Here is a 25,025-nt window from a genome sequence, read left to right as displayed (position 1 = left end):
CCTGAAGCAGAGTCTATATTGAACTTGATTGGATAGGTTTATATTTATGCGGTGCTGTAGCAGAAATTAGAAATTCTAACTTCTTGCTTTGTTTTTAATATTTGATCATTTATTATATACGTTTCTGCGAGTCAATTCAAAAAATGAACTATTATGCTCTTTAATGGAGACTATCAGAGCAATCAAAAGATACACTATTGTGACAAAGTGTGTTATGAAAGGGTGGCCAGCCAAGATTATTTACAATTGAGAGGATGACCACAATTGAAATATTTACTCCATAATGTATCCTAAATAATTCTAATTCTTAAATAAACACATTCAAGGGATAAAACACATGTAAATTTAAATTATTAATCCTACTGATTTCAACTTTACACTGAATAACTGACATGGACTCGCAATACACAGTAAAAGCCAATATCTTTACTTGAGTGAGTGCAGGGTACAAATTTTTACAACAATCTCTAGCATAATTGTTATCATCCGATAAAAAGTTCACTTATTTTTGTATAATGAAGAAAAAAACAACACATTCAGGGAAATTGCAGGTTAACTTAAAGTCTCATCAATATTTGTTTCAATGATGGCAACAAAGTCCAGCTTGTGCTGCCAACAGGCTTAAAGTTTAAACCGTGAACAGCTCCGGTGATCTCTACAAGTAACAAACAATTACCAAATACAGGTACATCAGTTTTATAAAAGCCATTTTAAATATTTTGCAAAGCAGTGTCTTGCACAGCAGAGGGTAGAAAGTCTGTGCAAAAGAAAATCATGTCTCTTCCCTTTCTCTTTGCATACTTTGTTTAGTTTTCCATAAACAGTGTCCAGAGACAGGAAGTTTGAGTTCTCGTCTACTGTCTCTTGTGTGCAAATAAACATTGCCTTCATATATCCCTGGATTCCACAGATAAGCACTGCATTTAGGGATTGCTCTGGGCTGCATTAACCCAAATTATGCCATTTACACCTTTTTAGTTTCATAAAATATTTGAAGCATAATAGGCCCAGTACATCAGTAACCGATTAAATCTAAAGTAAAGGGTGTTTTTTTTTTAATTTACTCCTTCACATTCGTTGCCTGATATTAGGATTTAAATTTAAGTCCTATTTAAATTTCTACAAAACCCCAAGGGATTGTGACACCATTGAAGCTGATGGTAAATAAACATTATTTAAAATTTACCCTGAGAGTGATTAGTACTTTCTTACTGCCCACAGTATTGACATTTTACACAATTGAATAAAAATGTGACAAGTCTAAATTAAAATGTAATGGTTGGCAGTAATCCATTGTTATTGAAATCCCAGTTTCTACCAGGATGTGTGTGTTCAATATGTAGACTCAAATTCAAGGTATTCTCTGAATGTGCTGAAAAGCCATCCTAAGGTAATTCTGCATGCTGCACTTCAGTGTTACTGGACTTTTATACTCATAAAATCAACTGCTGTAGCTCATATTCCAGGTAAAAAATCTCTACAGTATTCAGCTGTATGTTTGTTACTGCTTAGGATACAATAACAAATCTATCACATGCATCTAGAGAAGTTAATTACATAATGCTTTCATCTCTACTATCTTGAAAAATCGACCTCAAAAGGTAAAGTTCTACTTTTCTCAGGAAACTGGTCACATGACTGTTTTTAAAAACCAGTAGATAAACAGTGAACTCCAACAGTTTAATGACTTGAGAATAGTGCAAAAGGTGTGCTAAAATTTCAGAACCTAACATGGGTGTTTCCAAACAAAATCCTTTTGGTTAGCAGGGGGAAAAAAAAAACCCCAAAACCTGGAGGATTAAGAATGGGCAGAAATTTGGCCTTGAATTTGCTGCAGAACCTATTTTCTGAGATTGCAGGATTCCCTCTCCTTACAAATATTAGATGGCAAGTAACACCAAAAAACATTTGAATCTCGCTGCAAGTTATTTGCTGTACCTTCCAGTAGCTGCAGTTTGCTACCACGTTAGCTCAAAAGTCCTTAAAGGTGTTACATGGGAAACGGCCAGCTCTTTTAAGTTTTATGCTTTTAAGAAGGGACAATGGCCATCAACAACAGAACTGACATGGTCTTTCAATAGAGTATTTCCCTTTATTTAGGTGACCACTTCCTCAAAGCAGCCCACAAACCTGCATTGCACTGGCTGAAAAAGGAGACCCTATTCCAACTTGATTATAAATCCAAACTAAAACTTTTTGAGTGTCTGTACAAATCATCAGGAGTTATGTGGGAAATTGTCTTAAGAAGTGATACATTTAAATAAGTTCTTTTTAAAAAGACTGATAATTAAACTAGTAAATATTTCTTAATGTAGACATAAAGATATCAACTAATAGCAATGTAATTCTTATACTAAACCATGCATGCCACTGACACAATTATGCAACACTGATGCCCACTACATAGGACACTGGTTATCATTTGTGAACAAAAGGTAAATGATGCCATCATGTAAGGCAAATTGCACACAAGGAGACACAGTAAATGTGAAGCAAACTTCCTACCAAATGTACAGAAAATTTCCTCTAACATGCATAATTCAATAAAGCCTATTTCTTTTCAGTCCTGCAGATTACACAACTCAGCTGCTTTTCTGCAGCTTAAAAGAGGTCTGTTCAGCAGTGAGTGAGCAAATTATAATTCCTACCATTGCCTCAGTAGCATTAGTCTCATTTCATCTATCTTTGAACACATTTTCAACGAGTTAATATGTGTAGGAACAAAAAAAAAAGTGGGTAGAAAGAAGTTAGAATGAAAAATATCATACTACTTTCAGTGTCAAATTCTATTGGAGGTCCAAACAGAATAAAATCAGCTTAAAACACACCTTAGACAAAATAATGAATTGATATTTGAGGGAAACTTGAAAATTCTTATCTACAAAAATTACCTAACCAAAAATGTTAGATATCCCTCTTAAAAATAATCAAATAATGAATATCATGCCTATATTTATTGCTAAGAACCGAAAAGCAGTATGGTCATATCATGAGTACATTTTGTAGGAATACAAGTCACTCAAAACAATTTTTGTAAATCCAGCATGAACCTTGATAGCCCGTCATGCTTACACACATTCTGCTTCACTCTTTTTATAAAATAAAGGAATGGAGTCTGTTATAAACCATGTAAAATGTCAATTCAGCTAAGTTTTCCCTATTATATGTTGGTAGATATTGATTGGCATGGATTCAATGCGACAAATGACCTCATATGTATTAATGACTCTGAACAAAACTGCCAAAGCCAAATTGCCCATTTTACATTAATAACTGGCAATCTATTAGCAGAAATTTAATAAGTACAATGTCATACCCTTGAAAGTTTCTCAAGCCGTTTGGAGATGGTTTTATAATGGAGAACATATGGCAGAATAAAGGGACCAGTTCTGACGGTGATGTCCCTAGAACCTGTTTGCAAACTGCATGTCTCCATGTAATATATTTTTAAAGGTATATTCACTAAATTACAATGGATGAACTAGCCATGAAATGACAGATTTTGGTTCCCTTTGGTGCCATTAGCATTGGCTCATTTGGGAGTCGTCAAGTCAGTCCATTCAAGGGGTAAAAACCTTACTCTATTGCTCTATTTCTACAAGTGTGCACTCAGGCCTTTCCCCTTTGATTGTCAAATCTATTGCACTCACCACTGAACAATCCTTTTTTTTAAAATATATAAAAGAAACCTTTTACATTTTATTACTCTCAAAAGGTACTCACCTGCACTACTCCCCTGCAGGTTTTTTTTTTATTAAGAACCACAAGTGTCTACTGTCAGTGAATTATCACAAAAGGCAGCTTATATCAGAAAAGTGTAATTGAATAAAGCAGTGAAATTCCATCCACAACAGTCTACAATATAAGGAACTTGTTTTCAAGTTTGTGCATGACAAATATAACATCAGGATTTAGGATCTGCTTTTTATATGTATAGTAAAGCATTACCATACAGCACAGAAATAACAATTATTGTACACATTCACTGCCATTGAGGAAAATAAAACTTTTACTACTTTTTGCAAATGCCATATATAATAATTAAAACCCAAGGAAGTACAGCATATTAAACAAAATAGTAATTACCAGTGGATACTCTACTCATAAGGATCTTGCCCTGTCAAGTTGGTGATAATCCACAAAAATATACTTTAATCTGGTGAACGTACAATACATTGTACACTGACACCAAAGGTGATATAGTTAAGATGCTATATACACAACATTTGGCTCAAATTCTCTTTACAATAGGTTAGCAAGTGTTCATGGCTTTTAAAGGTTTAGCCTGCATTTTAAAAAAGCAAAAATCTAAGCCAAGGTAACAAGATAAAACCATATCTATAGAGAGCATCAACATGCAACTTTGGCATACATAAATAATTTCATAGCTGAATGTGTTTAAAATTATACAGTTCTATATAGTCAATAATAAGTTGGGGTATTAGTTTTCTTTTAATAAAAATATATAGGTGATCTGAATCAAATTTGGATTTCAGACATTAACATAAAAGAGCTTTAACTAAATTCCAATTATAACTTAATATATTAAGTTTCTCTTAATGCTATATTCACCAACAGTCTCCTCATTTCTCATGCAGGTACTTAATGCATGTTTTCAAGGTACTTAATAAATTGTGTTGCCACTTTTACAATTTGTTTTTGCACATGCAAGAAGAACTGCTCACCTCAGCTCCATACCGTGCAATTTATAACACTTCTTCAAGAGACGGAGACCCATGCCAGCTTCAATATCATAAATTTATTTTATGTACAGTATTGCTCTCTTGTTTCTTTCTACAGCTTCAATGCTACAAAGCAGAAAGTTTAACTAGCCACACCATTTTTATACACGCACACAGGACACTGTCTGAATTGACAACCAACTGTCTTGTTTTTGCAAGCATGGTAGGGTTGAATATAAATTTTTTTTTTTTTTTTGCAAACCAGTATAAGATAACAGCTAATACAAATAAGTGCCAGACTGGGACAGTGACTAAAATTTAAATGTGGGACACCTGCAAATATACAATTAATTTGCACTGTAGAGTACCTGATTAACTTATATATTTTCCATGTCCTTGTCTTAGATATGTAAGGACAGTTTCTCTTGTAACAAAAGAGATACTACAAAACGGCAGCAAAAAGGGGGCTTTATGTCACCCATGTGTCCATCCGCATGCGTTTTACGGATGGGCTTTCTCGATCATCTGTGGATGGTCTTGCGAGTCCAATGGGTGAGTGAAAGTCACCCCGAGGGTCCTCGCGGTCACTTCCGTCGTACGAGCTGCTGGAGCTGCTCAGGCTATCGACGGGCGAACGTCCCGTGTCATGTCGGGACTGCTGAGGGAAACCTGAAGGTGTCATCCGGTCTCGAGGGGGCGAGGTTGGCTCCGATTTGATGTTAACGTTCTGGTTGGTATGGATCGAGAGGTTCGAACCCTGAAGTGACTGACTGTTAACTCTGCAGAAAATTAACAATAGGAGAGGTGAGCTTGATGACTCTTGCACATGATAAGCAAATAATACATTTCAAAGTTTGATCTGGCTCAAACTGCTTTTTTTGGTTAAGTGCTGCAAATCTCACAATTTTCATTTTCAGTTATATTTCTCCATTGAATGATAATAAGCTGAATATATGTTGGTCTACAAATTCTTGATCTCAAGTCATTCCACTGTGAGGACTAGGCATGTACCATCTACACACTTCCCCTCTGGAATAGTGAAATCAAACTGCAGACCTGAGATGTTCAATTTTTCAAAATTGTTCAACCTATGTATGTAAACTGAAATTACATTGACCCCCCGCTCCAACTTATTGCAGACCAAGATTTATAAAAGCAGCAGCAGTCAGTAAGCAAGCCCACCACCAGACAAGTGATAATCGGAGCCCAGAAGCATATCATATAATCATCGAATCCCTGCTGCAGTGTGGAAGCAGGCTATTTGGTCTATCGAGTGCACATCAATCCTCAGGACAGCATCCCACCCAGACCCACTGCCTGACCCTATATCCCTAATAATAGGCATTTTCTATGGCTAATCCACCTGGCCTGCACATCCCTGGACATCTTCGGACAATTTAGTAAGGCCAATCCACCTACCCTGTACATCTTTGGACTGTGGGAAGAACCCCCACAGACATGGGGAGAATGTACAAATTCCACACAGACAGTTGCCAGAGGCTGGAAACGAAGCTGGGCCCCTTGCGCTGTCAGGCAGCAATGCTAACCACTGAGCCACCATACCACTCAAAGTGGAGCAGCAAGGTCACAAAGACCCACAAGTGTAGGGGAGTTGAATCTTGAAATGACCCCTTGCAGACTAATATGATTGTAGTATTCAGAACTAAACAGGGAAAATGTAGCTGTCATGGTGATGCAGTACACTGGCTCCCTGCTGGGAGATTTCACATGTCATGAACTTACACTTTCAGCAGGAACTGGCTAAAAAAGCCACTAGGGGAGTGAGGAAAATAGCACAGCCTATTTGCCTGCTACAGGAATTTTCCAGCTTTGCACCAGTGCAATCTAAGAACAGATTAGTTATTGACTGTTTCTCAGTCATAGGGCAAAGGATCGGTTCAGGGGAAGATGACAGGGGATTAATTACCACAGGTAGAGCTTCCCCCTTTATACATACCAATAGGAAATTCTTGCAGTCCACTTGGAGAAACCTCATGAATAATTGTTCCTTTAAGCTTCCATGCTAAGTCAGACGATCTTACCTCTGTTTCTCTCCCTGAAGCAGATCATCAGTATCATTCATTGGCCTCAAAATTGCTAAATTGCATCAGTTTAATTCTGGTGCAATTACTTAAAAATGATTACAATGTCAAGAAACTAAGATTCTGGTGTTTCAGATAATAACCCACACTTTAACAGCTTTGCTCTCAGAACAGATGGAAGCTAGGTTTGAACTGGTCCATGTCATGAATGGTGGGTGAGTAGTGAGTACAGTTTGTGTCCAAGCTCTCTATATAGGCACTTCATTCCTGACAGGAAGGAAATGCATCAGTTATATATGTTTGTAAGCGTCTGTAAGGGTTAATACTGAAGAGTGCATTAAGCACAACCCAATATGATGATCTCACATAGACTAAGTGGGGGATACTCACACTAACAATATCTAACGTACTAATGTAACTGGTAACTAGTTGCTATATGCAATAAACTGCATCTTGTTTAAAATAAGAACCTCATCTCATTAGACTGTCAGGTGGTTTCTCTCCAACACAACAGACCAAGTAGATTCCTATCAGGGAAAAGGAATTTAGCAGAAAATCTTCATGGATCTTCCACCATGATGAGCTGTAGTGAGTAATCATATTACAATATCAACTGACCTTTAGAAGTTGGCACCTCAAGCATTTCACTTCTCAACACATTTTCATCCTAGGTCTACGACTTTACAACCTCAAAAAGCACACTATAAGGTTTAACTGGATTAAAATCTTTTATAAAGGATGTGTGGAACAACATGGAATCTGCTGCTGCAGAATTATCAGATACATTTCCTTTCCTTCATTCCTTTAAGGGATGTGGGCATCTCTGGCAAGGTCAGTACAGAGGAACCTCGATTATCCGAATTTCAGACTATCCGGACAAGACCGCACTGTCCTGATGCTTGGCTAAATTGTCTGTTATCCAGCGTTCAATTATCTGAACATTTGATTATTTGAACAAATTACTCCCTGCCTGTGTCGTTCAGATAATCGAGGTTCATCTGTATTTATGACCCACACCTTAGTGAGCTTGTACTGAGTAGATTACTAGTCAATTTCAAAGGACTGTTAAGAGTCAACCACAATGGAGAGAGTCTGAAGACACTTTAGGCCAGATCAGTTAAGCTAACAAATTTCCATGAACACCATTAATAAATGGTCACCATTGCTGAGACTACTCTCCAATAGCCCTCATTAATTAAATTTAATTAAAATTTAAATTGCACCAACTGATATGGTGGGATTTGAACCCATGTCCCCACAATGACCTTGACCTCTGGATCACTAATCTAGTAACCTTACCATTCAGCCATCATCTCCTCCTTACACAAGGAGGTAGGATTATTCTGGTCATGCAGTGATGTTATAACTGTAGCCTTTTATGAGCAGGTTTCAGACCATAACATTCTGCCTACAAATAACAAAGCAGAAAGCACTGTGTAAAATCTAAAGCCAGAAAGTACCTGCATTGGGTTTCCTTCAAGAGTTCTTCAAGAATAAGTAACAGAATCATATCGATTGCCATTTTTTTCCACCATTTTTTTATGAATATATTGTAACAAACCAAGACATATTGTAATATCACAAGACATTTATGTTGTCTGAGCTCAAACTGAACTTGATCAGTAGAATTAATTATAATCTTCTTACTGTTTCTTTATAATCCACGTGAGTGTAACATGGCTACTGTTGGATTTCTTCACAACTTTGGAGAAGGTTTCAGATTAAAATTATACTAAACTGCAGCTTTGGTTCTTGGAGACTAGTTTTCATGTCAAATCATGCAGGGTGATTTGTGACACTCACAGACAGCCATCAACCAAATTCCAGTTACCAAAAAGAAACGTTCGACTGTTCACAGTGTTTCAATCACACATTTATGGATGTTGCTAATTTTGTTTGGATAAAAATGATTTCCAATATTCTGTGGTCCTCACTGAAAATGTTGGGGATTTTTTCAGCCACTGCGCCACCTGATAAGATCAGAAATGGAACCAGAGAATGGCAGAAATGATTCGAAATAGCGTGGTGTCCCATTAGCCAATCCTAAGTTTCCAATCACAAAAAGACTGAGGCAATTGATTAGATTAGATTCCCGACAGTGTGGAAGCTGGCCCTTCGGCCCAACAAGTCCACACCAACCCTCCGAAGAGTGACCCACCCAGATTCACTCCCCTACATTACCTATGGGTAATTCAGCATGGCCAATTCACCTAACCTGCACATCTTTGGACTGTGGGAGGAAATCGGAGGAAACCCACACAGACACTGGGAGAATGTGCAAACTCCACACAGACAGTTGCCCGAGATGGGAACTGAACCCGGGTCCATGGCGCTTGAGGCAGCAGTACTAACCAGTGAGCCACCATGCCGCCCCTTTTGCATTGCAAATCTCTAGAACACAGCGATTTAAACAACGTGATTTAATTGGGTAACTGAGCAAGTTGCTCATGCCTGTTATCTAGCTAGACCCCACCAAAGTAAGGCAGAAGGCCAAAGACACAGACCCTCATTCAGGCCATGTATTGGCCAGAAGTTTATTTTGACTGCTTAGGCTGAGTTTTGGTAGTACTGACTATCATTGTCCAAGTGCTTTGTTGATGCTTTTCATTGTTTTAATTTGCTGTTGAACAGAAGATTAATCAGCCTATTCTATAGCTGAGTGGAATTCTGAAATGATTACCCTTTAGACATCATGTACACAAGCTTGTATGACTGAATCTTATATGTAATTACTTATAAATTTTATCCACAGTGCATTTAACACAGAATTAGCTCTCAGTACTTTATGTAACCAATTTCCTTTCAATGATGATCATCATGTTATCAAACATGTCAGTCATTCAAAATCACACAATTGTATGATGAAGCTGATCAGTTTGATCAGTTTACTTGCTGGGATTTGTTTGGAATAATCAACCAGGACATGGAAAAATTCCCTGCTCTCAGAATATTCCAATGAAATCTCTGCGCCCACCTGAGGGGGCAGTCAGCTGTATTCCTAGTTAGGTATCTACTTTGAAACAAAGTACTTTCAACAATGCAACATGCCTTCGTGCACAGCAGTGAACAGTTCGTCTAGATTCTGTACTCAAGCCCTGAGGTAGGTTTAAGTCACAACTCTCTGACCCAGAATTAAAAACGGCTCTAGAATACCCAATTTTAACCGGGAGAGTACCTAGAATGTACAATATCTCCATTCAAGTGTTATTCAATTATAACCACTTTTCAGGAGACACTCCATTTCTATTTATTTGACCTTGGAACACAGAGAAATGGAAAATAAAGACTTGAAGAAAGATATCAAATGTGAGGATTGTATAATACATTAGTTGAAGTGGATATTCCCTTAGGGTTCTTCCTCCTAATGATTGAATCCGAAGTGACATGAAGGCAATAAATATCTAGTGAACAGTCATACCCATCAGTCAAAGATTATTATTTACACCTGCATGTGGGGATGCAGTAAGTTGAGTACTGATATCAGATTGCAATACTTCTATTAAACAAAGGAAATGTCCAGCAACTTGGTTTTATTTTCAGAGCTCTTGGAGGAAGCCAAGGGTCTCTCATCTGTCAACCTGTACAGCTGATGTTAGAACACCGACTTATGCATTAAGACCACATACCTTATGTGGTGCTGAGATCTCATTCATAATGAAAACACTTATCAACAAAGTTAATCATCATTTGAGAGAACCTTATAGATTAAAAAATGGCACTTGGCCATTTTCTTTTACAAATTACTTCCATGATAGATACCAGATCACCCAAGGTGCCCTTAAATAAGATCCCATTACAAGTGTGCCAGGTGTTTGACTTTCAGATCATTTTCTTCAAGGAAAGCATTTTGGTTTCAAGTTTTATTGAAGCATGTTCCAAAGGAAATCAGTAATGTTGCAGCTCTAATCTCTGGAATTGAATTAATAGAATAATCGGAGACATAGGGGCAGGCTATATTTGAGCTAGCAACAGTGAAATGCAACCCATGCCCCAGATGGGAAAACTGAAAGTACAGGGAGTGAGCTTTGTCGCTATGAGCAATCTGGAAGAAAATCCACCATTTGTTAGGCCACCATTGAAAAGAAGAGAGAAGAAATGTGCAGGTATTTTGTGATGAATGCAGGACTTTACAAGACAATGACATATTAAAATTGATGCTCTGACTTAAACTGCAGCAGAATGTCCTGAAACAGGGGATGGGGGAAGCTCATACCAAACATCTGCCCAGCCTATATGATCTGGTTGTTATCAGGAAAGAAACCCAAACCAAAGCCAATTGAAATCAATTGCATTGTGTGTTTGTTCCTTCTTTTAATCTAGTCTGCTGTGTTTGCTGTTCACAATGCAGTCTCCATTACACTGGCAAGACCAACCACAGCAGGTGACTACTTTGTGAAGTAATTCAACTATTGGGTAAGAATGATCCTGACCCACTGCTTGTAATTTCAACGAGCCATTTTACTTCCAGATGAACATTTCTAGTAGAGGTTTGGAAAGAGGTTCCAAATCTCAATGCAAGCCGGAGGAATAGCATCTCATTACCCACGTACGTATTTTACAGCCTTCAGAATTCAAAAGTTAAGAGTCACACAACACCAGGTTACAGTCTAACAGATTTATTTGGAAGCACTAGCTTTTGGAGCACTGCTCTTTCATCAGGTGGTTGTGATTCACTCAACATTGAGTTCAACAACAGCAGGGTTTGATTTCTGTCCTACATTTTAATTACAAACCCTTTGACTACATGTTTTGTCTGTGTTGTTGGCTTTGCTTGCAGCAAACCAGACCAATTTTCTTCTTTTCACACCTAGCATTTACCCCTTTCCCTCTCCTTCATCACATTAGTATGCCCTTTGTCAGAGATTTACAGATCGGAAACAGACCCTTCGGTCCAACTCGTCCATGCTGATCAAATATCCTAACCTAATCTAGCCCCATTTGCCAGCACTTGACCGATATCCCTCTCAACCCTTCCTATACATGTACCCATTCAGATGCCTTTTAAATGCTGTAATTGTACTAGCCTCCACCACTTCCTCTGGCAGCTCATTCCATACACGCACCACCCTCTGTGTGAAAACGTTGCCCATTAGATCCCTTTTATATCTTTCCCCTCTCACCCTAAACTTATTCCCTCTAGTTCTGGACTTGAACACCTCAGGGAAAAGACCTTGACTATTTATCCTATCCATGCCCCTCATGATTTTATAAATCTCTAAAAAGGTCACCACTCAGCATTCGAAGCTCCAGGGAAAACAGCTCCAGCCTGTTCAGCCTCCCCCAATAGTTCAAATCCTCCAATCCTGGCAACATTCCTGTAAATCCTTTCTGAACCCTTTCAAGTTTCACAACATTCTTCCCATAGGAAGGAGACTAGAATTGCACATAATATTCCAAAAGTGGCCTAACCAATGTCCTGTAGAGCTGTAACATGACCTCCCAACTCCTATAGTCAATGCTCTGACCAATAAAGGCAGGCATACCAAAAGCCTTCTTCACTATCCTATTTACCTGCCACTCTACTTTCAAGAAACTATGAATCTGTGTTCAGCAACACTCCCAGGACCTTATATTTAAGTGTATAAGTCATGCTCTGATTTGCTTTTCCAAAATGCAGCACCTCGCATTTATCTAAATTAAACTCCATCTGTCACTCCCCAGCCTCTCTTGCTCGAGGTACCATCACACCATCTGTTCCACTCGCTCATCCTTCCCACTCTGTCAACAGTATAAAAAACACATTTTTCCAGCCCCTTTCAACATCGAAGTGTCATATTAGACTTGAGCACTGACTCTGACTCTCTCATCGCAGAAGCTGCCAGGCCTGCTGAGCTTTCCTTGCAAAACCCTTTTCTTGATGGGAGAATACTACATTCAAATGATCACAAAGGTCTCCTCCAGAGTCGGGAAATATGGAGGAAGGCTAAATGAGCTGAGCTCTGATCAGTTTAAGAGACTTTCAATGATATTGCTTACTATTAGAGAGTAGTTTCTAAGAAGATTGCACATTTTCTTTAAAGTAGATTTAAAGTAATTCCTATTTTGGAAAACATGGGCTAATGAAGACTCACAAAAGTATAGTGATTACAAATAGTGATTTATTTATGCATAGACTCAGTGTCTGTAGCCTTTAGGACTCTTGCAGCATCAAAGCTAAGCTCAATCATATCCTCATCCTTTATCCCACTTGGTATTCAAGCCAAGAGTTGCTGGCTGAGACCCAGCCACAGAAACCCTGCATATTTCTCCACATCTGTAGGCCAGGTACAAAGGCTTCTTGTAATGCTGCCAGTCTTTCCTAGTTAAGATCAGCTAACTCATCATGGACTAGGAATCAAACCCTAGGTCCATCTGGATCTGCATAGCTTAATATCACATTGCACTTAGCTAAAGATCACAGACATACCAATAATAATAGTTTTCAGGTTTTATTTTCTACTTACAAAGTTATCTGCAATATGAACAGGAATCTATAAAGCTGTATTAGCAAGGCCTGACTTACATTAGTGAGCTGAGGGTAGCTGGTCCAAGATGATGTTGCTGCCAAGCAGACACTGGCCCTAATGACAATGTCCCTGGTGAGCTGAATCCTGATAGTGTAGACAAGTCAGCGCTGGTTAGTGAATAATCTGCAAACGAAATGGAGGTAGGTGGGGGGGGGGGGGGGGGGGGGAAATCATTTTGTTACTTTTGGCTTCACATGAATGTGTACCTTTAAATAGCAACTACTCCAGTGAGTACTGAAAGGCAGAAGCTTAATTTCATTTCTTGTTCCCGATGAAGAATTATCTTGCAATATGACTGTGCATTAAATAACTTCATCAATTGTTAATTAACAGAAATGATTTGAAAAGGCAGTTCTACGGCTTAGCAGATAGAAAAAAACTAGAGACAATTCAGTCAAATTTCCAGGAGACTACTCCTGTATTTATATATTTATATATAATGAACAATTTGACTCATTAACAATTTTATTTCACTAGATTTTGGCTAAAATTGAATCTAACTTGTTACACATTATGCAGCTGAGAAAAATTGAGCTTTGTTAAAACAAAATGAAAGCAAGGTAACAACCCAATTTTATGAATATGTCTGATCTGAATGCTTTAGATGTAATAAGACTTCCACATTGAAAAGCTGCATACATGCCCGCAACTATGTTATCATAAACACATTCACCGTACCGTTCCCGAGACAATCAGGAACTCAGTCACTTAAAATGAACCTCTAAAAGATGGGTCTTGAACTGAAAAGGTCAGTGTAGCCAGCATTTAGTGCAAGATGCAATCTTTGTAAAAGGAGCAGAAACTCTTGTTGGGAGCGTTGATGTTGTCAATCAACTGACACTTAAATTGCCTGCTAATTTTCATAAAACAAATGGCCAAGTGTTTAGGCCCAGGAGATGTATGGAAGGTGATGGAAGGTGAGAGGGGACTGATTTGGGGGTCCCCAATTCCAGGTCACTTGACAAGGAGACAAAATTTATTGTGTTACCTTTCAGGAGCACAAGCAACAATCTTGTAGCTTTTGTTAATTTCCTGAAGCCCCATTAAGTTATGGTGGGCTCAGGATAATGGGTGTCAACTGAGTTAATGAGTCTAACTGGAATAATGCCAGCAGGAGATAGGAAGCCCAAACTCAGTCCTTCTCACAGTGATTAAGTGGGTCTGGTCACTATATTTCCAGCCACAATGGACTTCAATAAATTCAGCCCTTTGCCTGATCAGCAGTTGAATGCTAAACCCATTTCTGTTTAATCATCAGGTTGGTTTACATTATGGTAATCAACAGCCAGTACTAAAATATTATGCTAAAATCAGACATTAAACAGGTTTGTCTCACCAGCGTGTACATTTGATCATTCAACCACATAGAAGTGCTGTACTATTGTTGATCAGTAATATGATTGATCTTAGTAATAGGATAGAAAATTTGCACTAGTTTCACACTTTTTAGTTTTACAGCACTTAAGCACTTAACGAGCACCCGAGCTACAAATCTTCTCACAAACTTAAGCCTATGATTTATTTTAATATTTTTTAACAACATGTCAACATCATAACTTTAGAAAAATAGCATTTACTTTCCACAGCTCCATAGTCTGTAATATGCCAATTAAAAAATCAATGGAGAGTTATTTTTTGTAGAAATCCACCTATACACATTTTTAAAAAATTTTAAAGAGTATTTACAGAAAATTGGGGGTCAGAATTGAAAAAATGGCCATCCTTCTCCAGAAATTAGAGCATATTAATTTTCTCTTTTGCTAAGTTGGTTAATTAATGTTGGACTCTTTCTGACCTGGAGGCAGACATTTACAAGCAATGATTTGTATTTAGCTGGTGTAATTTATCATAGAATCATCATGGAATCCCTACAGTGTGGAAACAGGCCCTTCGACCCAACAGGTTCACTCTGACCTTCTGAAGAATATCCCACCCAAACCCAATCCCCATTACTCTACATTTACCCCTGACTCATGCACCTAACCTACACATCCCTGAACACTATGGGCAATTTAGCATGGCCAATTCACCCAGCCAGAACATCTTTGGGTTATATGTAGTACTGAGTACCTGAGTTCATCCATTTAGATCATCATTCCACAAGACATATCAATACTATAACTTTCCAATGATAATTTTTCAGATTTAGTTCACCTACACTATAAATCACCAGAATCAGCAGATCCCACATCAAAACCTTAACATGTTCATAGATAGATCCTCTCAGACCTAATAGCTAAATCACCAAAACATTCCATTTCTATATCTTGACTGAATACAAAATTCAAGCAGTGTCACTTACATTAATATTTACATTTGAAAAAGCTAATTTCTTTGTAGCTATACTTCAGTGTAGACAATAATGAATAAGCATGAATATTGTTTGATTACCAGTGTTGTATGTCGAGTACAACAGACCATGTGGTGGTAGACTTGGAGTAGTAACAGACACTACTGGAGTTGCAAGAGCCTGTGTTGACTGTGAACTGCTTATCCTCTGTACGTTCTAGAAATAAAAAAAAGTTATTTAACACAAGCATATGCCACTGAAGCACTTTCACGTAACATAGGCTTTTCTATGTGCAAAGCTGTGCAACAATTATTGGAAAAGCAAATATATTTGTTTCCTTCATTAAAAAAGTTGTTTTTGATCTACATTTCATTAGCCCACATTAAGTTACAGGATGAAGAGGCTCATTACAGAAGCAAGAAAACAGATTTGCATACTGAAGTTGAACGCCATTAAGGATTAATAATAAATGGAAATGTTGGATTGGGGATTGGTCATAGCATAAATCACCATTACATCTCATTTTGGACAATCAAGTTAAAAACCCATATGTAAGAGGGACCTAAATGTTTTAATGTTTACTCTGCATCTCATTTATTTGACTTGTAATATAGAAGAATTAAAGGTCACACTCCAATTCTGCTCAGCCTTACAAGCTATTTTAACAGAAACCGAAATAGCCTGAGTATTTAATTCTAGAACAGAAAGCTGCGAGAGTTGGAGACCATCATACTTTCACTGGTTTTGTCAACTCTCCACCAGACCACCAGGTGGAATGGTACACAGAGTAAAGATCAAGGGAAAGGAAATCCTTCCTCATGAAGATTTCTTCAATTGCAGAGCATCTTTGAAAGCATCCCATAACAGGCTTTTGTTGAATTGATAATGCTACCACTAGGACAATATTTCTAATGGAGAACAGAAGAAAATACAAGACCATAAAGAGAGCCAGAGCTTTGTTTTTGATCTGTGCTGGTTCTTTGCAGGAGTGATACAATCATGTGGCGGCTTCCATATTAGGCCTACTTTAATCTTTCATTATGTAGATATGCTGGAGTTGGAATGGGGTGGACAAAGTCAAAAGTCATACCACACCAGGTTATAGTGCCAACGGGTTTATTTGAAATCACAAGCTTTTGGATCGCTGCTCCTTCATCAGGTGAAGCTCTTGGGATTTCAAATAAACCTGTTAGATTATAACCTAGTGTTGCATGACTTCTAATTTTTCATTAACTCTGCATAAACAGCCCATACTGTTTTATTGGGACAGAATACTGCAATATAACTGAGGTTACTTCCAGAGTCCTGGAAAGAATACAGAATTGCAATATTCCATTAGCAGTTATGGCCATTGTGAAACAGCAGCACTAGGACTCCAAGTAACATGCAGTCAGCTGCTTGATAAGTTCAAACGGCAATTAGAAGATCCAAAAGCTAGTCTGTGCTGAGTCGACTGGACTCTGCATGGACAACACAGTCGTATTATCATTAGCTTCAGGTTTAACCTGGTTCCTGCTGAGCAACCCATGTCACTAAGGCTCACACAGGAATAATGGTCTACGCAGGAAAAGTATCAAACTGAAAGGAGGAAGTGGGGATAGAGTACTTAAAAAGTCTTTTTAAAACAATAATGAATGGTCAAAATACCTTATTAACAGTTAAACAGCAAAGACATTATTCCTGTAAATTATGTTAAATAAAATATCAATTCTAAAACAAAAACAGAATGAGTTATCATTAAACAAATTATTCTGTTGTAGTTGTTGGCTCAGTTGTTAAATCAAGTATTTATATACTGAAAATCACAAACAGCCCAACAGCGTGAAGAAAAAAGATTATGAAATATTTCATAATAAGTTTCAAAATGCCACATCCATTTAAACTGATAATCCTTCATGAAAAGGAAGGTATAAGCTGTCAAAAACCTTAAAGCTACTGATGGTGACAGAACCTAGTACTGACTAATAAGTACAACTGTATTTAGCAGATAAACAGCGTTATTTAATGGTGATAATAAATAATTATATTGAGGAACAAATCCAGCACTTTTAATCAAGTCCAAATGAATTTGATTTTACAATCAAAATACATTGATAGGACTTGAGCAAGACAACCGAGCAACATAATAATGGACATGCGTAAGGAAGAAGGGTGTCAATAACTCAAGCAAGCTGCACTATTAAATCTGGACAAAAGGAACTTACATTCTGACGTGTTAATGAATGCTATTTATACACAGAAATTAGTAAATAGGTGTTAATGAAGATTCTCTTACATGTTTTGAGCTCTGTTTACACTCAATAGCTAAAGAGTAATGAGGTATAGTTTCAAACTTTTGAGAGATTTAAAATTAACAGCTACTTCAAAAAACAGTGATTGAAATATTTTCTTTATGTGAGGGAACAATGCACTGACTTTCCACACAAACACTGAAATTAAAATGACTTTTCACTTCAAACACAAAGCCATGCGGTACTACAGTTGACAAGACTATATCGTACAAAAATTAATATTAGTTAAAATCTCTTCAAGACCAAGTATAATCACACATTTCTCCAAGGTGCAATCAGACTTACCATATCCAATTCATCCTCCTCTGACTGCAGAAAGCAGATATAAAATAAACATACTGTGTTATTGGAAGTGAAAATGACCCTGACACTACTCACAAAGAACTGCAGATGCTGGGAATCTGAAGCAAAAACTCAAATCAGTCACAGTGGATTCAAAGTGTGAACTCTGCTTTTCTCCTCAGAAGCTGTCAGACCTGCTGAGTTTCTCCAGCAATTTCTGTTTTTGTTTCTGATATTACTCATAATTGATCATCTAACAATACAAAGGTATTGATATCAAAATCTTAATTATTAGATTTTTTAAAAAAAATGGATCGATTGTTATACTGAAATGGAATTGCAGCACTAACATTTGGTGTTTGTTTTAGATTTTCATGGGACCCAGACACACTCCCTGGATTCCTTTACATCTTTTCCAATGTAGTCAGTTAATTTTCTCTATTAGACTCATATCCCTCAATTACAGCACCTGGGGTGTTCCATCCACAGTCTCCTCCTATTCAAACTTTATAAGCTGTCCCTCAAAGCTGTCATTTTCAAACAATAAAGTCAGCATTAACAGCACCAACCTTAACTTTCTGTTTTACCCTAAATTTGATGATAGTCATAGTATAAACTAGTCAATGTAAGTCCTGCACAAAGCAAAATACTGCAATAGTTCAACTTTAGAAAGGTGTATTGAGTAAAAGGTTAACTGAAAATGTACATGAGAACCTGTGTGTCATGCTCTCACTACAAAGCATATGCTGTTGCTTGCCTTCTGCTACCTTCAGGTTGTAGTTCTGTGTCCCATTCGGGCATTTGCTTTCAGCGAATCTGTACATGTGCTTTTGTGTTCCCTTTAACCCCACTTTGAATACGTTGCCAAGATTGCTTGCTTCCAGCTCCTGAGCATTGTCTTGACCATGTCCTAGTACCACTGTAACTAACTGCTGTTCCCAGATCCAAGATAGGATCTTGTCTTTCAGGAGATCTTGCATAACCATCTGTTTTGTTGTTGCCAATTCCTCTCGGACCTCTTCCTCTAACCTGCCCATGCAACTTTTCACATGCATCCACATCCAATGCTGGCTTATTTGGTCTACTATTATCCAGCTTCACCATCCTGTCCCCTCAATCCTGGACTCTTCTCAATTCATCACAAGCCTTTATCTTGGGCGTTATTTTGACTACTTTTCCTAGCCAAGCTCCCAAAAAATCTCAGGGTATTATGGTGCATGAAAGATACAATTGTGATGTAAGCCGATGTGCTATTAAAGAAGATCACAATTATTTTGCTGCATAACATCTTAAACATTCAATGGCATGACTTCTAAACCATTCTCATAACCTTGGAGCCAAAAGACAGAACATTTCCTTGTGAGGCATTCTGTCTATGATTTCCAAAGTAGCACAATAAAATGGAGTCACACAGCTATGGATGATGACACTGATATAATTTACACTTTTGTTTTCTAATGGACTCACCAGAGGTGGCATCATGCCTTTGCTTGTTGGTGGAATGACCACGCGTAGGTCTGGTTTACGATTGTTCATTGCAACATTTCCACCAGGAGGGGGCGGAGACTTTGTGGGCATGACTTTTCCTAATCCATTCCCACCTGTGGAGCACAGCAAGCCAGGCGAAGCACGAGGGTTAACAAAACCATTTCCTGAAATGGAATTTTAGAAAAAGATACATTCTTATATTATATTTTGATGCACTTGGGAGTTTTTCTTGCTTAAATCCAAAGATGTGCAGGTTAGGTGAATTGTCATGCTAAATTGCTCAGTGTTCAGGATGTGTAGGCTAGGTGCACTTGCTTGGCCGAAGGGGCGTGTTTCCACACTGTAGGGATTCTATGATAAATGTAAATTATTGATGGTCAAGAATCACCAGGCACATGATATACCCGGCTAGGTTAGATCAACACTGACTTGGGCTCAAATATTGAATGCATCAATGAGTGCATTTAGTGACACCATTGTTCCCAGCCAAGGTGGTGGTGTTAGCACAATTGCCTGTGAATCACATTTCGGGACCACACTGCTGCAAATGATTATTAACTTTGTGCACATTGTGTGCTGTTAATTATCATCTACTCCTGCATTTTGCTGGAGAATTCACACTGCTTTTAACAGGAAACGTTGCTATGCTCTCTTCCTAAATAGATTCCTAAAAAATAGACACTGCTTTTTAAAAGAGACCAAAAATAGATCTTGCTTGCTGCAAAATCCAACATTTGCAGCAAAACTCGCCAAAAGTTCTGTTCTGCCTCCAGCCCGTTAAGTGAGAAATAACGTCACAGACACTATCAAAATATTACATCTTGACTGGAATTAAAAATCTAACCGAGAATGGAACAAGAGAAATTTTCAATTGAAGTGACAAGGATTTGGTTTCACTTGCTGGTGAGTGTGCAAGCTTACTTTTGTTTACTTTCAGGGAAAGTGTGCTAATTTCTGGCACTTGGACATCGAGGGTCTTCCCCAGGATCCCGGAAGCTGACGTTCTACTCTCTGGGAGCTCTACCTGACAGAGGCATGGCTGGTAACGCAATGAGTCCCACCCACCCAAGGTTGGGAATGATTGCTGCATCCCACAATGCTGAGTGAATGATGGGGTGTGGGGGATAGTACACCTCAATTCCTCGTCAGTCCCTGGATCAGCACTGTGCTTTTGAATGACAGACCATCCGAAAAGGAGCTTGCAACGAAACCCCTGCAAGCACTTACCCATTATACCTCCCTCACGATGAAAACCCCCAACCATTGCTGGGTTAATGCCAGCAGCAACAGGATGAGAGTATGAAATGGGTGTTAATTGCCCAGTTTAAAAGGTCTCAATTTGTGACAGGTAGGAGGGCTGTCCATTGGACGTTCAGGCATGGCTGGAGAAGAGATGGTATCAGGGTCCCACACACCTGACTAAAATGCTCACCCCCACAAATGGCATTAAATGTCACCTGAGGTGCCTTGACTATCACTTTACATTGGTAACTTGCTACAAGGTCTTCTGCATTTGATGGCTTAAAAAAATTGGACCGTTCCTTTAAAGTTCAGCAAATGAATTCAATAAATCAAAAACAAATCTTTTCTGACTGCATCTGGCTGCCGACTACCTGTCAGAAAATAGCTGAGCTCCCCAGAAACTGTGTCCAAGGATCAATGGGAGGTTAGACTGTGGCTTTTAAACCAAACATTATCCCCAAAGTTAATTAGAAGGGGCATTCTCTAGCAGGGGAGCTTTCTCTTTTAAAATTAGCAATAATTAATTCTCTTTCTTAACTGAAGGTTTTGCCTTTTTTTTTTCCCCAAATAAAATGCTGTGTAGAACATTTTAGTTCATTCCTTAAAGATATACATCTATATCTGAACGTAATTTTATATCCCAGCTCTTCAGGGATGGAAAAGGTACAAATTAGAAGTTTAAGTGTTATTCTCACCTATGTCACTTTCAATGGGACAACAGTTAGATTAGAAAACTACCAACATTGATTTCGCACACATGACAGTACCAAACAACATCTTTCATTTAAAAAAAATCATTTATCACAGCAAACAAACAGTCAGTCACCAAATGAGATACTGCCAGGTCAAGAATTCCATAAACAAAATAACCCTTTGGCAAATGACGACAATTATGAGAATTCTGTGCTTCCCCCAGTGTTGGTATAAGTGAAGAAGCCTTTTTTTTAAAAAAAGGGAGCTGTCAACTATATAAAGAACAGATACATTAAGATTCTATTTCAATTCCTCAGTAATCTAAATTTCCTTTCTTTACAGAAATCATTTCAGTACGGAGCGTGTTACTGTTTCTAGTTTACATTTAAAATACAATGGTTTACATTCAGCAACTCAACAATAAATGGCTACAATTGCAAAAGAATGGTAAGTGAAGTTGGGGGGGGTGGGGGGTCAGTGAAATTAAAACAGGCAGCCTAAATCTTGCCAAAGAGATTTGAAACAAGTCTGAAATATTAATGTGGGAAAATGTAACTTTCTTCACCGGACAGGGAACATGGACAACAAGTTTATGTTGTGAATGACACTGAAGTAACAAAGAATGCAGACAGAGTTTTGTGCAATCGAAAGACAGAAAGGGCTGGAAAACTCAACTAATCTGGAGAAGTTGTGGAGAGAGACAGTGAGTTAACATTTTGAATCCAATATGACTCACAATCTTAACTCTCTTTCTCTCCCCATAGAAGCTGCCAGGTGCACTGAACTTTTCCAGCACTTACTTTGTTTTCATTTCAGATTCCTGGCATTCACAGTATTTTGCTCTAACTACAGACATTGACATTCAACAAATGTTGAACAACAAAGACCAATAGAATGTCAAAGCAATAGCAAAGTACAAGTCCAAGGAAGTCCTGGCTAACTTCAAGAACAGAGCTCTAGTCAAGCCACACCTTCAGCACCACGGTCAGACCTGGATTCAAAGAAGCACGGGAGAAAATACAAAAAGTGCCACAAAATAAATTATTTGTGTCAGAGGGCCGATTTACTCGGAAGGTCTGGAGAGAATTTTGCTTTTCAATCTGGGTAAGGGGTGTCCGATCTTACCATGGTACAAGGTTAATTTGCAATACCAATTTAAAGCGCACAGTGCAAGCAGGGATGAGGAGTACGTACTTGAACTGATAATAGATGATTTGCTATCAGCAAGTTCTTCATCTACTAAAGTATCTACAGAACAACGACTGCATGTTTAGCTCCAGTGAGCCACAGAATGACAATGCTCTAAAACCCCAAGCACCTTCGTGATTAAATCCCATCTACATATCCTATTTCTTTCTTCCTCCAATCTTTTGCTAGCTTTCAATTAGTATTCACCTCAACTGCTCCCTGTGGCTGCGAGTTACACTGTTTTCATTGAAATATTGCCTGAACTCCATATTGAATTTATTAGTTATTGCATTTATGGCCAATTTTTGCTCTTGGCCACAAGTGGAAACACCTTCTTTGCATCTACACTATTAAATCCCATCAAACTGGCTTCCATCAGGGCCTTCCTCAGTCTTCACTCTTCTAGAGAAAACAGCCCTAGCCTAGTAAACATTACTGTGTAGTTCAGGTGATCAAGTCTTAGTACAGACTTTTAGATGCACTGGTGCAGGCAATAACCCCAGAACTAAGATGCGCTGAATGTAGTTAGGAACTGTGATTACTTTGTGGTCTGGAATTCATTCAGAGTTCCCCTATTAAAATTTCACTATGTTTGTACAGCATAGTCTGAAAGAAGAGTGTGAGCTTCCTTAAAAGAAAGTTCAATTTATTTACATGAGCTACAATGAACAATCAACCATCAACATAATTGAACACTTGTTTGGTTGAAATGAACTGCACGACAAATGCAGGTTTGGTCAATTAAAAATGGCCTTCTTTTCCCCCCTAGACTATAACACTATGTAGATGTTTCATTTTTCCTTTTAGGAATCCATGTTTCAGGGTAGTAGGCACTAGTGTATTTGGATTCCTGGACTGGTTTGTTTTTTTTAAAAAAAAAACAGGTCATGAAAAGAACAATGTAACATTCTTTTCAAAAGACACTTTTTCAAAGGCATACGTCTTAAGCTAATACTTGGACTCCAACTGGAAACCACCTGACTTGGCTAACATTTTTTTTTAAACAATCATTTGGATTTCAGTTGGGCCATAGCTTATTGAGAGAGAGAGAGAAGCTATCCAGTTCAGGCTCTGCTTTTCCAAAAAACCCTTGCTGAGAGAACTGAAACCCTGATCTAGTTTCTCTCCCTGAAAAGTATCCAAAATAAAGCCCTCTGCAACAATTTCTAAGTTCAAGGTTCCAGAGACACATACCTGTGTTTGGTGACATCCACCTACATATCTCAGGACATCAACTGAAAACCATCTTGGTCATTTTTTTCTTTATTCATGTTTCCTTCAAAAGTTAAACAGTGAATAATTTCCACCTCCCACCCCACGCCAAAGTCAATCTCTGCAGAGAATGTTTCTTTTTGCTACCCAGTGCCTGTTTGCATGTGTACATGTTGGGTTATTTAGACTACTATATTTCAAACTTTGTGTTAACCAGCTCCGCATCTTTGCTAAATAACTCTTTTATGATAAGTCAATTGCCTTTTTTTTATTAAAGAAACCTGGCTGATAGATCTTTTATTCAGAATCTAAAATAGAGAAGATATATAATTGGCTAAATTACTTAAATATATGTTGTGACCAGTTCAGTAGAGAGGGGCAGTGAATCTCAGTTGTAGCAACAGGGTAGTGATCTCATTATACCATACCATACCATATATCATAGTGGAAGTGATGCATTTTGCTGGGATTGTGTTGCACTAAGCTCTAATATGAAACAGCAATTAGCAGCTTAGTCTTAACATCTTACGATGACCAAAACTAATCTGTATTGCTCACTGAGGTTCAAGCAAGTGGAAACAACAGCAATAAAATTTTATTATTTTGATGCTTGCTGCATTAATGCATCTTGCTAGACCCATTTGGGACCACAATAATAAACAAACATGAATATAATACGGGCCTGCTTAATAATAAAGCTGATCTGCATCATGCAATGAAGCATGAAAATAGAAACCTTCAAAAATATGCTGATTTTGATCTACACAACTACACACTAAAAAGGACAACGTATTGGTCAATTAAAAGATTTCAGTTCCAGGAAAAGCTACCCAGTATAATGAACACAACAATGCGTTTTTAAATAGTGATATTTGTTTGTATGTGTTAGCCCTTCATAGATCGCAAGCTATCAATATCTGGAAGGCAAAAGATTAATCATTTGAATTACTGAAGTGTAAAACAGGTAACATTATTTTCACAATGGGCTGCGCTGCATAAAATCTTATGCTAGTCCAGTTCTTAAATATCAAACTGTTTCTCTTTTAAATGCAATTTAGCATTTAAATGCAATGTCTATAGCTTTGCAACTCAAATGATCAGGACTTCTA

The 25,025-nt window shown here is 38.0% G+C and overlaps 1 protein-coding gene across 15 annotated transcripts in view; it reads right to left on the bottom strand.

Moving 5' to 3' along the window:
- Positions 1-406: 406 nt before the first annotated feature.
- mef2aa (myocyte enhancer factor 2aa) overlaps positions 407-25,025 on the bottom strand; it is a 223,771-nt gene continuing 199,152 nt past the window's right edge. For 12 of the 15 annotated variants that reach the window (XM_087981265.1, XM_087981267.1, XM_087981273.1 and 9 more), the window contains 5 exons: positions 19,561-19,745; positions 18,097-18,120; positions 15,622-15,736; positions 13,227-13,353; positions 407-5,461 (listed from right to left, as the gene is read on the bottom strand). In XM_087981265.1, coding sequence (XP_087837391.1) covers positions 5,152-5,461; positions 13,227-13,353; positions 15,622-15,736; positions 18,097-18,120; positions 19,561-19,745 — 761 coding nt within the window. In that variant the 3' untranslated portion in view covers positions 407-5,151. The remainder of the gene's footprint in view (positions 5,462-13,226; positions 13,354-15,621; positions 15,737-18,096; positions 18,121-19,560; positions 19,746-25,025) is intronic. The other 3 variants (XM_087981277.1, XM_087981275.1, XM_087981276.1) reach the window with 1 other exon arrangement.

This window comes from Chiloscyllium plagiosum, unplaced genomic scaffold, assembly GCF_037043375.1.
Source record: "Chiloscyllium plagiosum isolate Xiang-an unplaced genomic scaffold, Cpla_swu_hap1 HiC_scaffold_39, whole genome shotgun sequence".
In the NCBI taxonomy this organism is placed as follows: domain Eukaryota; kingdom Metazoa; phylum Chordata; class Chondrichthyes; order Orectolobiformes; family Hemiscylliidae; genus Chiloscyllium; species Chiloscyllium plagiosum.
This window is presented reverse-complemented; position numbering and strand designations above follow the sequence as displayed.